The sequence below is a fragment of the Apium graveolens genome, chromosome 7 (assembly GCF_009905375.1).
Source record: "Apium graveolens cultivar Ventura chromosome 7, ASM990537v1, whole genome shotgun sequence".
NCBI lineage: Eukaryota > Viridiplantae > Streptophyta > Magnoliopsida > Apiales > Apiaceae > Apium > Apium graveolens.
In genome coordinates, this window is record NC_133653.1 from 92,903,044 (window position 1) to 92,915,505 (window position 12,462).

Here is a 12,462-nt window from a genome sequence, read left to right on the forward strand (position 1 = left end):
TTCTACAAAGTTCTAAACTAATTTTGCAGGCGGACAGTGATAGAGAATTAAAAATTGAATAAATTATAGTGGAGATTTTCTTTTGCTATGAATTTAATTGTTGCAGACAATTTTTAACGCATCACATAAAAGGAATGATGATTAAAGGAATTGAACAGATTTCTTCATAAAGACATTTTCTACCACTTCATTAGAGAAATTAGTACACATGAGGATGTGCAGACTTCGAGATCTATGTTGATTTTAATAGTCATGTCAAAATGAGGGGAGATATAATAAGCTCATTATTACACATGCAAAGCATGTACTCTTTTTCATTCACTAGGGTTTTTCCCACATGTTTTTTCTAGTAAGATTTTAAAGAGGCATGGTGTTCCTATGAGTCATATAAGGGAGAGTATTATGTATTAAATAGATGACACTTAACCTTTCATATGATTATCTTAATTACTAGTAACATCCATTTTACTGCCTATATAAGGCTTGCTTGTAATTTATTTATGATAAAGAATTACATGATAATTTCTTTCATTATTATCTAACTCTCTCTCAGTCTCTCTTATATATATATATATATTTTATAACATTACTTAAGTTGAAGATTTTTTTTCTTCTCAAAAGTGTATTTTCAAAGAGATTTGTCACATATTATGTAAAAAATTTCTATATCATTTTGATAAATATTAAACGACGTTCGAGAATAAATTATATTTTAAAATATTTCTTTTTTAAAAAAATTAATAAATAAACACCAAAATTTATTATTTAAACTTCGATACACATGTGATTTACACAATTATCCATAAAAATATAATAAAATCAAATCATTATTTAAAAATTATGGATAGATTTGTTATTAAAATGTGTAAAAAATTTAGTTGGAGTTTAAATTTTAATATTTAAAGATTATTTTTCGATTCCTATATAAATTGGTAATTTTATGTATCAAGCCAATTTTTTGAAACAAAAAATAATAAAAATAAATTATTTATACTAGGATCACCCAAAATAATAACCGCATGATACCAATGAAGGAAGGGAATGGAGAAAATAAATAAATACTAATATGAATTGTAATAGATACCGCATACTTGTGCCTATAAAAAAATTGATGAATTTAAAAAGAAAAATCATATTAAGGAAATATATTATATCAAATCACTTTAGACTTTGTGGATGCATGTCATAAACTAAAAAACAAATCAATGTATGTCATATACTAAATAAAATAACCAAGTAAGATGCATATTGAGGAATCTAGTCACATTGTCATCAAATCATATATTATTGTCTTTCTTATAAATCACAAAAAAATATCTTTCACAGACTCTAGCGGGTTAATTTTTTTAAATGTTATCATTGTAAAAAATGAAGTATTTAACAATTTTGAATTGCATTTTGCCGTAAATAAATTTAGATAAAATTTTATCATTAATACAAATAATTAACACGTTGCAAATATTTTAATTATTATATTTTTATAATTTTAAATATAAACTAACTCAAAATACATGGTGAACATATAAATAAGCATATGATATATAATTAAAAATGTCATACGTTAGACATATTAACACAAATATAAGTCTATTGTTTAATAATTTTGTATATATTTTGAATTTATTTCAATCAATGATTTAATATTATGATATTTAAATAATGATCGTAATTCATTAATTAAATAATATCTTCATATACTAAATATCAGTTAAATTATTATAAAATAATAATTTCTTATTTAAAGATTTTAACTTTATTACTAAAGTATACCCTATAAAATTTCAGTATATTTTGTATATATATTCTCGCTTCTTATTGAAATTTTTACATCCATGATACTCTGTGATTCAAACATAACAATTAAATACATTTCATATTATTATTATTATTATTATTATTATTATTATTATTACTATTATTATTATTTTATTATTATTATTATTTCATAAATATACATTCCACATTATTATATATTAATAATTTATTTAAATTCAATACATCTCAATTGAAAGGGAAAAAATTGCCAAAAATAGGAACATTATAATCATGTTTCTCAAATTTAAAATAGAATATACTTGTTATATATATGATTTGCAAGGTAAAACAAATTACTTTTGATCAAAATTAGATTCTAACAAATTATGATTGATTATTGATTAATTCTTAGGCTTTATAATATTTAAATCTTTACAATTAGGATTATTAAAAATTTTGAAAATTTATTAGTCTAAATTGATTTGTTATTCTTCAACTCAAGAAATAAAACACAGGGTTCAAAACTATTTTAACAAATCAAGAACAAACAATTTTCCTATAAAATATTTAAATTATTCTTCACAATTCAAAAAATTTGATTTCTTAAGTGCATGAGTAAGTGTCCTAAAATATATTCTAAGATCAATAAAATAATAACCACATAAATAAAAGAAATTTATTTATTTAAATCGGGCAAATAATATATAAATAACTATTTTCCAAATTACCCAACAAATTTTAAAATATCCAAAAATACCCACTACATACTTCATTTTGGACTAACAACTTGATACGAGTATAGGGATAATATGTTTTGCTAGTGGAGTATTATGTCTGATACTTATTTGTATTGTCACTTGAGTATCAACCCACATATTCGTTAATATGCAAGATACATATATGGATCATCTAAAATTTTAAAAATTATTAAATTAAAATCCACACTTTAATTAGGATTTAGGCTCTAGATTTAAGTGCCCCTAAACTTTAAATCGATTTTACTTTTATTTATTTTTTAAATATTTCTAAACCATATATGAGAATTTTTAAATCATAAAATATTAAAAATTAAAAAATGGTACATGTTTAAATAATAAAATCATTAAATTAATATTTAATTAATTTTAAAGGTGAAGAACCATTATACTCCACTATCACCCGCATACTCCACTGAAACATATTTTAGGAAAGCAATGTCAGTCATAGCAGTATCAGTCATTATACTCCACTATCACCCATACTGGTAACATATTATCTTGTAGAATGGTTATTTTGGGAAAAAAATCTCTTAAAAAAGGTATTTGGTTATTTTTCGTAAATAAATATATAATTATTTTCATTTATTAATATAGTTTAAAAATGGAAAATTAAATTTTTTGTTACCATATTGATTTAAACGGATAATAATCAGTATGAATGTATTAAAAATTGAAATATACAATAATCTTAATAATGTTATGTTGTCTTTCTACCTTTAAACAACATTGAATCTTGAAGACATCCTCTATTACTAAAGTAGTTTTAATAAAATTTAAGATAGAAAATTATTTAACATGACTTAAAATGTTTCTTAATTAGAATTAAATTTTTTCTTAATTAGAATTAAATTAATAAATTAAGAAAAATACTGTTAAAACATTTCTTAATTGGAAAGCTGTTGTATAGAATTAATTAGAAACATAATATATTAGTGGACTTATATTTCAGTTTTGTTTCTTTTTAAAATAATTACTTACCCAGAGTGTTCTAAAAATCCCCGATTTTTAAAAAATCCCCGATTAATTCTTAAAAAATATTTGGCTGATCTATTTTTTTAAATTCGATTAATATATAAAAATTATTTTTGAATTATATATTTTATAATAAATAAGGTAAATATATTAAATATTTAAATATATCTGATTTTTATTCCGATTAATCCCCGATTTGTCAATTAATCCCTAATCGGTACCTAAACCGATTAGTACCGATTACCGATTTTTACAACCATGCTTACACATAAAATTATAGAAAAAATTATTTGAGCAGTTTAGTTGAAATTAAATATAAATTTTATATTACTTTATTAAGTGGATATTATGTTATAAAATAATAATAAAAGGCATGTAGTGTATAATTTGACGGTGTATACTATTTAATGAATAATAATATATATAAGATTGTAAAATAAGTTTATTTGATTAATTCAATTAATTATATGTTGAAATTTAATTTAAAACAAATTCTGGGAACATAAAGACATAGTGAGCTCACTACTTTAATTCTCAACTAGCTCTGTAGCCCGTGCGAGACACGAGCATGTTCTAAAATATTACAATATTTTTTATTAGTTTTGGTGTATCTTTGGGATATTTGAAAATTTAAATTAATGATAAATATTGGCCGTTAACAACCTTATTTTTCTATGAGTTGTATTCAAAGAAGTTCCCAATGATAATTATATTATAGTCGACTTGTTTGATACTCTATAATATGTTTTTTGTATGTTGTGTATTGGTGGTAATTTCGTGTAACATACATAGTATATGTGACCATATACTATTGATGTAGCAAACAAAAAAATATTTTTTTGTGTTGTATTGATAAGAATTTTATGTAATATGATTTAAATATGATTATGCTATTGTCTATTTTGTAAGTAAGCATTTGATACTCGTTATAAATAATCGTATTAAATTTCAAACAGTTTTAAAAAATATTATGTTTTGCAAGTGTACTCTAAAATTAGTGTGTGATTTTTTTTTATCAACTACTTAAACCATGATTAATATGATACATGTTATTAAAAAATTTGATGTAATTTAGTCATGTTTATATTAATAAATATCTGAGATATCTAATTCTTAATTAAATTAATAACTTTTTAAATGATATATATTATTGAAAGTAATATATATATGCATATATATATAAGTGTGTGTGTGTTTATATAGCTATTAATTACAAAATAATTAATATGTATTAATGAAGATTAGCTATTAATGGATATTAAATACGAAATAATAAATAGGATAAGGGTTAAACTTGTCATTTTGCATTGAATAAATTGTCTCATCCAACTCCCATTTGCTCTATTATATATATAATAATACATTTTTAATATAAATTGGATTTGTTTAAATGAATAGAAGTTTGTTTCTAGATTTTAATATGTAAAACTAATTAATACTTCCGGTTCTTAACCCAAAACTTTCACTTTCACAATAAGATATGCAGCAAGCCATATTTCATTAGTGACATCCTTAAGAACCAAAGGCATTGATCAATTTTTTTAAGTTAGGTGCATCTTGCTATAATTTTGGCATCCTCCTCTCTGCTTTTGCAAGCTCATCCGCGCCAGAATTTCACAATCTTTTTATGTAGCAGACAAATATGTTCGAGTGTTTCTCCACAAAATCTGAAATGACAGGATCTATTATCCTTTCGTTATAAAAAGCACTTCTTACGCTATTAAACTCAATCACAATGGTAATATTATACGAATAAACCAAAATTTGATTGCAACCCAATTTTATCCCAATATTATCACAGAGAAATTTAAACGCATCAATCTCAACCAATTTTCTGTTTTCTTACTTGCCATATATTTGCATTCAATAAAAATCCATTCACCTTACTTTTTATGATACCCTAGAAATTTTCATTCCATGAACGGTCTAGTTATATTTTGTTAAACCTTTATCTAAAAAACACGAACTATCCATTTTAAGTTGACTTGTCACCATGCTTTCTCGATCAAAAACCCTTCGAGCTTCATAATTGGAGCTCTCAATCCTCGGATCCTAGTTAATTTCCACCACTCATATCCTCTAATTTTGAGTGTTTATTAAGATTATCCATTTAATTGGTAATCCTTTCTAATAATACCTTGAGTAATTACAAAACCTTTGATTTTCATTTAAGATTAAGGTTTTGTATGTTGTAAATTCCACGTATTATTATTATTTAAACTTGGAAGTAGCATGTAGACTGATCATTTATAACATATGCCAATAAAATGTCAGTGTGTGATTAACAAATAGTAAGGATATAATGGAGCAGCGTCATGTTTAAACTTCACTATTCCTAGTTAAAGATATATCATTGCTTTTAGTTTAGTTTAAGGCGATTGCAAGTAGTTAATTTATCTATATGTATATCTTTAACCAGTGTCATCATGTTGAATAGTGAAGCTTAAACATGCTGGTTAAAGATATACATATAGATAAATTAACTACTTGCAATCGCCTTAAACTAAACTAAAAGCAATGATATATTTTTACACCTTATATGATATAAAACATTAAAAAAAAAACCTCTGGAGCTCTCTATCTATATCTCCCAGCTGCTCTAATAACTCCAGACTGAGCTTGAACTCCGACAACACCAATATCATCCAGTTTAACAGCCTTAAACATATGATATGCGGGTAGTTGTGTTCTATTCTTCAAATCAATGATTGTCCTAGATACATATTTTAATTGACAGAAAGCAATATATCAATGCTACCTTCAAAATATATGGAAGCTTGAAAGTACTCTTTTATTTATAGAGATAGTCGTACACGCTTCCCCCACTCCTAAATTTTAAATTAAACAAAATTAATTTAGACATGCAAAAAATCATGAAGGATTAATTAACAAAGAATATGAAAAAGTAGAGGTCTGTGTGAAATTTCCTTTACAACTGAATATTGCATACATAGTGATAGCCTATAATAATTCAGGCCCAACTGAAGAGGCCCAGGGCCCAAATACAAGATCCCGGGACACGTGGCGACATCACCATCGTCCAGGTTCCCGGGATCCAGAACGTTCCTAAGGTCTGGATTTGATAGTACTCTGACGCATTCAGCTTTGACCTTGAGGAGCCCAGGACACGTGGCAACATCACCACCGTCCAGGTACCCGGGATCCAAGACGTTCCTACGGTCCGGATCTGATAGTACTCTGACGCATCCCAGGCGTCCAGATGCCCTACAGTCCAAAAGGCCAACCTACGGTCGAGATGAAAAGAGACAAACCCCTAAACCCTAGTAAGAGGCCTATAAAAGGTAGAACAGAAGGAAGGTTACAGGTTACAATCTTACATACTCTCTCTTTCACCTATACTTATATGCACACACGTACACCCCATAAATACATTCGCATAATCCCCACTTTGCCCCTCTTCTCCTTAAAAACCCTTTCTCATTCTCACGCCGGAGGTGCCGCGGGGACGCCACCCCCCTCCGGTTCTGTTTTGTAGGTTCCCACCCTACAGCTACACCGCACGTCGCCTCCGTCGCCGTTCAAAAGGAGTTTGAGTCCGGGTCCGGCCAGGAAAAGGCCCCGGGGTGATCTAGGATTATCATTGGCGCTAGAAGGAGGGGTCGAACCTTCGACCAGTGGTGTTCATATCCGCAGCCCCATCACCCAGAAACTTGAAACACCATCTCCCAGTAAGAACGCTACTACCAATCTCTTAGATCTGTTTTTACGAATCTTATTATTTTGAGTTCATAGCACCTTTAAATAACCATGACTACGAGAAAAAGCAAAGCAGCAGTTTCTGCCTCTTTTCTTCCGCCTCCTCCCCAACCCAGGGATGGAGACATGGAAGACTTGGACGAAGGGCTCCCCATAACCCAGACTCCCTCTCAAAATCTCCAACAGGAGACCAGAGAATAGTTATTGAAAGAGCTGCCCACAAACACACAGGGGTCCCCACCAATCCATGGGGAAGCATGACCCCGGAACAAATACAGGCGGCAATGGACTTGTGGAAGGAAAAGCAGGACGCCGAGCCTGAGACCCGCCCAGGGGATCAGCGAGAGCGGTCCGACGAACGGTCCGGAGAATCTCGGGGATCCGTCTTCGACCGGATTGCGAAGAACTTCAAAAGGCCACCAGAGGATGCCAGAGACGAAATAAAAAGAGCTGCCCTCTGTGAGAGAATCCGGAAAGAAGAAGAGGCTAAAGCCCAGGAATCTATAGAAAGGAGAGTCCGGGAGGAGGAGGCCAAGCTAAAGAGAAAGGCTCACTGGATTCATGTTTCTTCAGACTCAGAGCTAGAGAAGGAATCCAAGCAAGAACAAATGACCCGGGTCCTTCGGGACCTTAAAAGGAAAGTGGAAGGCGACATGGAAGTAGGGGCGGCAGCAGCCCCGTTCACAAAGAAACTGGAATCCACCCCCAGGGAGTCGGGGCTGAAGCACTTCAATTTTGACTCTTTTAACGGACTGGCTGACCCCGAGGAGCATCTGAACTATTTTGAGCAAATATCTAATATTTATGATTACAGCGACCTGACTAGATGCCGATTCTTCGCATCAACGTTGAAGGGGGGTGCTCAGAAATGGTTCAGCCGCATACCATCCCGGAGTGTGGACTCCTGGAAAGACTTCCGCGAGATATTTTTGAAAAGATTCAGGGCCAACCGGATGAACGAGCTGCAGATGTGTCATCTAAAAATAATCAAGCAAAGAAGCAAGGAGCCCCTCCCGGAATTCATCAAAAAATTCCAGGAAGCAGTCAATCAACTCTCCAACTTAGAAGAAAAGGAGGCAGTAAACATCTTTCAAAGAAACTTGCACCCGATATCTTGTGAAGGCTATGTTAAAGACTTGATTCATAGGGAGCCCCAGAGCCTAGCATCAGCATATGCGTTTGCATCAAAGTTCATAAAGGAAAACGATTTCCTCAAATCAATAAAGATGAATAGAAGAATACACGATGATGATGAGTCTCCGGAGCGACGCTCGTCGTTTCGGAGAGACAAAAGATACAAGCTTGACAGGCAAGCAAACTACATTCAGCAGCCCCGGGGAACCCCACCCCGGGATACATACCCCGAATCAAGAAAGAATGAAAGGAAACCCAAGACAAAGAAGGAACCCAAGCCGGAACCGGAGTGGACACCCCTCAACAGGCCCCGGGCTGACATTTTGCGCGAAGTCAAGGGCAAGCCGTTTTATTATCCGCCAAAACCCTTGCTGGCGCCTCCCGAAAACAGGGCCCGAGACAAGCATTGTGGCTATCACGAGGATCATGGCCATACCACTAAAAACTGTTTCTCCCTCAAGATGTTCATAGAAGACCAAATCAAGAAAGGAAACATGAACCAGTATCTTCAAAGGGGGTCAAATGACAAAGACAGAGCCCCGGGAAGAGGCAAAAATGTGGTGAATATTGTTTTTGGAGGCACAGCCTCTCCACCTCGGAGCCCGGACCAGGAGAATGATGTGATGATGATCCAGACTCTGGATGATGAGCCGATCTGCTTCTCTTATTCTGATTACGAGGGGCTCGATCCGGACCACAACTTGGCATTGGTGGTGACCCTTGATGTCGCAAACAACGAGGTAAAAAGAATTTTAGTTGATAATGGTTCATCTGCTAATATTGTATTCGAGCACACATTTAATAGGATGGAGCTCGGCCACCTCCGAATGGACCCCTGTCTCGAAGATCCCTTGTACGGATTCAGGAACACGATGATTCCAATTCGGGGAATCATTTATCTCCCCATAATCTTTGGGACCGCACCCCGACAGATCTCTCATATGATGAAATTCTATGTGATAAGTGCAACCTCCTCATACAACATGATCCTTGGAAGGCCCACTATCACCAAGCTCAGAGCAATCCCTTCAACTATTCATTTAAAACTCAAATTCCCCGCCCCGGGAGGCGTTGAAGAATTAAAAGGAGATAGGGAAATGGCAGGTAGATGTTATGGTCAAGCACTTGTCATGGCAGAAACAGAGTCGGAGAACCGGAAGAAGATAATATCCCTACCCAAGGGACAAAGCAGAAAGAAGCATCGAGAGCACCTTAGTAAAAGGGCCCGTCTGGATGTGAATATGATTGAGGACTCCGGGTACGGTGTAACCAACGCTGATGCCCGGATTCAGAAATTTGTAGAAAGCAAGGAGAAGAGAAAGGTAGAACCTGTCCAACAGACAATAGAGTTAGATTTGGAACCTGGGAACCCCACCCGAAAAATCAAAATCGGCAAAGGCCTGGAAACCACATTCCAGAAGGAGCTCATCGACCTACTAGAGGAATACGCCGACGTGTTCGCTTGGTCCCCGGAGGACATGCCGGGGATTGATGAATCTGTGGCCATGCACAGCCTGGACGTGGATCCAAAACAAAAACCAATCAAGCAAAAACGAAGGAACTTTGTCCCGGAGAGACAACAGGCAATCGACCAAGAAGTCAAAAAGTTGTTAAAAGCAGATATAATCTGTGAAATTAAGTATCCGGATTGGATGGCAAATGTTGTGCTGGTCAAGAAACCCAATGGAAAATGGAGAAAGTGCGTGGATTATACAAGCCTCAATTCGGCGTGTCCTAAAGACTCCTACCCCCTGCCCAACATTGACCAGCACGTGACCTCGGGCCATGTAATGCTAAGTTTCATGGACGCCTTCTCGGGATACAACCAGGTCAAGATGAACCCGGCAGATATTGCGAAGATGGCATTCATCACACACTGGGCTGACTACGCTTTTATTATGATGCCGTTTGGGTTAATCAACGCCGGGGCAACATACCAGAAAATGATGAATACCATATTCAAAGATCAGCTGGGCAGGAACATGGAATCTTATGTTGACGATATGATCTCTAAGTCGGCCACAATCCCAGAACACATCTGAGACCTCAAGGAGTGTTTCGACAACTTGAGGAAGTACAACATGAAGCTGAACCCGGAGAAATGCGCGTTCGGGGTTCCCTCTGGAAAGTTTCTTGGTTTTCTGGTCAGCGAAAGAGGAATAGAGGCCAACCCGGAGAAGATCAAAGCTATAATGGAAATGACAGTCCCCTGGACTCAAAAGGACATTCAAAAGATTGCAGGATGCTTAGCAGCTCCTCGAAGGTTCATCCCAAAATTGGCAGAAAAGTGCCTGCTTTTCTTTGAGATATTAAAGGGGGCCCAGAACAAAAAGATGATCGACTGGACCCCGGCTTGCCAAACAACATTTGAGGAAGTCAAGCGACATCTGATGAACCCACCTATTTTGTCAAAAGCAAAGCCCGGGGAACCCCTTTATCTCTGCATTGCAGCCGGGGAAAGAGCGGTATCTTCTGCACTCATTCGGAAAGAGAATGGGACACAGACCCCGGTATACTATGCAAGCCAAGTCTTGAAAGATGCTGAGACCCGGTACCCAAACTTGGAAAAATTTGCACTGGCTCTTGTGCACTCGAGCAGAAAGCTAAGACAATACTTCCAAGGCCGGGAAATCAGGGTAATCACTAATCAACCACTTCGCAAAATCATCCACAAACCAGACGCCTCCGGAAGGTTAGTCAATTGGGCAATCGAGTTGAGCCAGTTTAATATCAAATTTATCACGAGGACAACCATAAAAGCCCAGGCGTTGGCCAATTCGTCATGGAATGCACCTTTCCGGAAGCCCCCGAGACGCCTAAAACCCGATCCGAGGGGGAAAAAGAGTCTAACAACCGGGATTCTTGGACATTACATGTTGATGGCTCGGCTACAGCCGAAAGGTCTGGAGCCGGCCTTATTCTCTCCAGCCCGGATGGATTCGCAATCCAGCAGGCCATTACCTTCGCCTTTAAAGCAACAAACAACCAGGCTGAATATGAAGCTCTACTCTCCGGACTCAGGTTAGCCAAATCTCTTGGAGCAAGGAATTTAACAATTTATAGTGATTCTCAGATTGTGGTAAGGCAAACTAATGGTGAATATGTTGTAAAAGATCCCAAATTGGCCTGGTATCAGGAAATGGTTAGAACAATCCTGGAAACCATCCCAGACTCAACCATCTTGTAGATAAACAGAGAGGAAAATGTGAAAGCAGACGAGTTGTCCAAGCTCGTCCATAATACTTCAGATTTAAGCAGCTCGGTTTACTTCGAGGAGCTCGGAGCCCCCAACACCGATCGGCCCGAATTATTATGTGTTAGTAGCCCAGAGAACTGGATGACTCCTTACATAGCCTATCTCAAGGACGACACCCTTCCGGAAGATCAGAACAAAGCCCGATACCTCAAGTATAAGGCTGCACACTTCTTTTTAGAAGACAATCAGTTATACCGGAGAACTTTCTCTGTACCAACGTTAAAGTGCGTTGATCCGGATGAAGCGGATTATTGCCTCCGGGAGGTTCACGAGGGGATCTGCGGGGATCACCTTGCCGCTAAAGCTCTAGCCTACAAGGTCATCAGACAAGGCTATTATTGGCCAACAATCCACGCTGATTCAATTGTCTATGTCAAGAAATGTAGCAAGCAGCCTCCCTTGTACTTGCCTCTTTCAACTCCTGGAACTCCCGGGACAGCCGCTCGGATTCAGTCTTGTAGACCTCAGCAGCATCAGCCTTCGCCTGAAGGCTCCGGGTTATACAAACCAGTCCAGCAACCCGGGAGTTAGCCTGAAAACATTATAAATCATGATTAGGTAACACAAATACAAGAACACAAGAAGAAGGCAAGTAAGAAAAAGGCTTACGGCGGTGATATCCTCCTGAAGCCCGACCAGGAAGTCGTCGAGAGGCTCCTTCCTGTACTTCTTCCTCTCCACCGTGCTAGCATAGTTCTCAAACAGCCCCCTCCGGCGAGTCTCCGGGGTGAAACTAGCAAGCAGGGCCTTCAAAGTTTCCGGAGTATCCGGGGCCAGGTCAACAGCAGCCTTCTTCGAAACTTGGCCCTCAGATACATCATCACCTTTGTCCCCGGAACCCGCGGGAGCACTCTTCCTCTTTCGGGGTGC

The 12,462-nt window shown here is 35.8% G+C and overlaps 1 protein-coding gene across 1 annotated transcript; it reads left to right on the forward strand.

Annotated features, from left to right (window-relative positions):
* The first annotated feature begins 7,486 nt into the window (after nt 1-7,486).
* Nucleotides 7,487-10,378, forward strand: LOC141673872 (uncharacterized). Its single transcript, XM_074480601.1, has one exon. The coding sequence runs from the start codon at nt 7,487-7,489 to the stop codon at nt 10,376-10,378; it is 2,892 nt and encodes a 963-aa protein (XP_074336702.1).
* Nucleotides 10,379-12,462: the final 2,084 nt, after the last annotated feature.